We start from the raw sequence: 3,173 nt of genomic DNA, 5'->3' as shown, positions 1-3,173 counted from the left end.
TATAGGCACTTATGTCCATGTGAGACGGATGATATGAAAATCTCACATAAGTTTACTATAGTATGTTTCTCTTCACCAGAACCAGAAAGGACACCGAAAGGAACACCATGAACAAAGAGAATGCTAATACCAGTTAGTACTAGTTAGTACTTCTGTCACACGTCATTTTACCTTGACCTTGTCTTTTCATAACAAAGAAAGAGAGAGAGAGAGAGAGAGAGAAACAAAGCGGGTTTGAACGGTTTGAGAAGCTGCATCGAACTGTATAGTAGCATGAGCTGACGTGCTATGCGCCTATGCATGACATTCCATCTAATAAGCACTCTCTCCGGAAAGAAATATAAAAGCGTTAGTTTTCATAGGAGGCAGTTGAGAATCTGATTTCTTTTCTCTCTTCCCAGCTAATTAATCAATTAAGCTCTAGATAACTACACCATATGTGGCTGCCATGCCGTGCACATAACACCCAGCGCGTTGGCGTCCTCGATTGCTGTTACACGTCGCGGCGGTGCTGGTCGGCCGGCCGTTGACGTCCGCGTTGCCGATCGAGCTTCATTATTCGCCATCTCATATCCATCAATCCACGTGCCGTCATTAACATTTCGTGGTGCTTATAATTAATTGACGCAAGGAAATGAGGTCCACGCATGTGCCATATATACTATTACCTCCATCATCAACGGTAAACTTCTTCGAAGGGACTTGTACGCGTACAAAGCACGGAGGATCGAGATATATACTAAGAATTTCACAAAAATGACGCGGAAACTAGGGCGTCGTTGGTGACACATCACCTCCATCGATGCCAACATGTTGTCTTCCGTTCGCACGCGTGTATATATACCCGGCCACACGCGCCATATTATCATCAACTGCTTTCAAGGCATACACCTACAAATCAAGCTCCCAGCTCCCAATCAGCTAGTCAGCAGCAACACTACCGCCTCTCAAAAAAGAAGATCGATGAATAGTCACTCGATCATGGCGGTGCCGTCGGTGTTCGCCGCCTTCGACAAGGACGGCGACGGCAAGGTTTCTGTGTTCGAGCTACGGCGCTGCATGGAGGCGACGCTGGGCGAGGACGTGCCCGAGGAGAAGGCGGCGGTGACCCTTGCTGCGGTGGACGCGGACGGCGACGGGCTGCTAAACCAAGAAGAGTTCTCGAGACTGGCCGCCGCCGGCACCCATGAAGAGGACGATGCCGACGTCAAGCGAAGGTGCCTGAGGGAGGCATTCGGGATGTACGCGTCGTCGTCTGCGGAAGACACGATTACCCCAGCGAGCTTGAGGCGGACGCTGAGCAGGCTGGGGTCGCACGAGCTGGGCGTGGAGGAGTGCAGGGCAATGATCTGCAGGTTCGACCTCGACGGGGACGGCAAACTCTCGTTCGACGAGTTCCGGATCATGATGATGGCCTGATCATCGACTTGATCTCTTCTTGGCATTCTTCTAGATCACATACAATGTAGACTTAATTCATTGGTCGATCACATATGTATTGTTAGAGATATATTTGGGTTACACGTGTTTGATAGTTTAGGATTTGTAATCCGTCTCCTACTTTATCTCTAGAAGAGGCGTCTTGTCCTTCAAGCCTTGTACTCAATATATACTCGCCTCTAGGCTCAATAATACATCCATCATATTCCACCAATCCTCTCTCTCCCTTCTAACATGGTATCTATCGCAAGTCGATCCTAAACCCTAGCTGCCGCCGCTTCCTAACCCGCGCGCCGCCCCCAGGGCGGTCGGCCTCCATGACTGCCGCCGGGGGCCGCGCCGCCCGTACCTAGGGTTCGTCCGCCGCCCGTGTCGGCCGGCTGCCCTAGAAAGTCTTTTTCTCGAGCCCTTGCTCCGGATTTTTTTCACTCTCTCGCCGGTCGTTTTGATCGGTGTTTTTCTTTTTGGTTTCCGATCTAATCTTGATCGGTTTGCGTCGCCCACCGCGACCCCCGTGCGCCTCTACTCCGACCCCGGCACGACCAGCCGGTCTCTCCTCCGACCCGGCGGCCACGCGTGCCGAGGCGGCCCGTCCGGGCCAGCCGCCGTCCGTGCGTCGGTCCGCCCGTCGCCCTGCGCCGGCCGTCACCGCCCTGCTCCGACGGGACACCTGCATCGCCCCGGCCCGGCGGCCTCGCGCCATGCGACGGCCAATCATAGCTGTCGCTCGCGCGCCGGCCCGCCCATCGATCCACGTCACCCGTCTCCGTCTTGTCTGTACGGCGGCCCGGCGGTCTACCTCGCCGGCCTCGTCCTCGGCTGCGTCGGGACGGCTGCCTCAACTCGGGCGCCGCTGCTCCGTTGGTCGCTCGGGCCTCGCTGCCCGGGCGCCGGCGTTGCTTTGGCAGCTCAGGTGTCGGTGCTGACAAATTCGTCCGCACGACGTCTCACGCCGTCCGTCGTCGCCGGCTTCATCTCGGACTCCGCCGCCACCACGCCTCCACCGAGCGGCGTCCCCGACCTCGCGCGTGATCGGCTTGATCACCTGCTCACCGCCGCGATCCGCCTCATCTACGCCGCGCGACCGACCTGGCCTGTCGGTTACGCGCGCCTCCGCAGGTCCCGTGAAGTTTGTCCCCGAGGTCAGCGCGCCTCTCCATCCATCGAGCATCGGGCTGCCGCTGCGTCGCCCCGTCGGGCCGCAGCGCCGCCGCCCCGTGGTTCTCCTCGCGGCTGCATCGACTCGTGCGTCGCCGCTGCGTCGCCCCTTTGGGCCGTAGTGTCGCGATACGCGGTCCCCGCCGCCGCCCCTAGGCCGTCCCCGCGGTTGCACCGACTCGCTAACCGCCGTTGTGTCGCCCCTTCAGGCCGCAACGTCACGGACCGCGGTCCCCGCCGCCGCCCAGAGGTCTTCCCGCCGTCGCCCCGACCCGCCTGCCGCCGCTGCGTTGCCCCTTTGGGCCGTAGCGCCGCGGCCCGCGGTCCACTCCGCCGTCACCGCGCATCAACCTCCCGTGGTATGCACCGCGCTGTCTCCCTTGGCGCGGGAACGCCACCGTCCGCGGCGGTCTTCGTCACGCTGTCAGGGTTCTTCGCCTACTTCGATCAACGCCGCCGCACTCCTAACCTAGCCGCCGCCGCCGCTCTTCTTTGGCCGCCGCCGCGGCTACCTCCGTAGCTGCCGCCGCCGCCCGTCCACCCCACTTCGTCTTCGTCCAGCACCAGCTCGTCGC

General features: G+C 59.4%; 1 protein-coding gene across 1 annotated transcript; it reads left to right on the top strand.

Annotated features, from left to right (window-relative positions):
- The first annotated feature begins 886 nt into the window (after positions 1–886).
- Positions 887–1,660, top strand: LOC109764774 (probable calcium-binding protein CML25/26). Its single transcript, XM_020323557.4, has one exon. It carries the CDS (start codon positions 964–966, stop codon positions 1,417–1,419), a length of 456 nt encoding a protein of 151 aa, XP_020179146.1. The 5' UTR covers positions 887–963; the 3' UTR covers positions 1,420–1,660.
- The last annotated feature ends 1,513 nt before the right edge of the window (positions 1,661–3,173 follow it).

This window comes from Aegilops tauschii, chromosome 7 (assembly GCF_002575655.3).
Source record: "Aegilops tauschii subsp. strangulata cultivar AL8/78 chromosome 7, Aet v6.0, whole genome shotgun sequence".
Lineage (NCBI taxonomy): Eukaryota > Viridiplantae > Streptophyta > Magnoliopsida > Poales > Poaceae > Aegilops > Aegilops tauschii.
This window is presented reverse-complemented; position numbering and strand designations above follow the sequence as displayed.

What these genes read in the sequence shown, in the direction of transcription:
- LOC109764774 (XM_020323557.4), top strand. Translation starts at nt 964, where the DNA reads ATGAATAGTCACTCGATCATGGCGGTGCCGTCGGTGTTCGCCGCCTTC.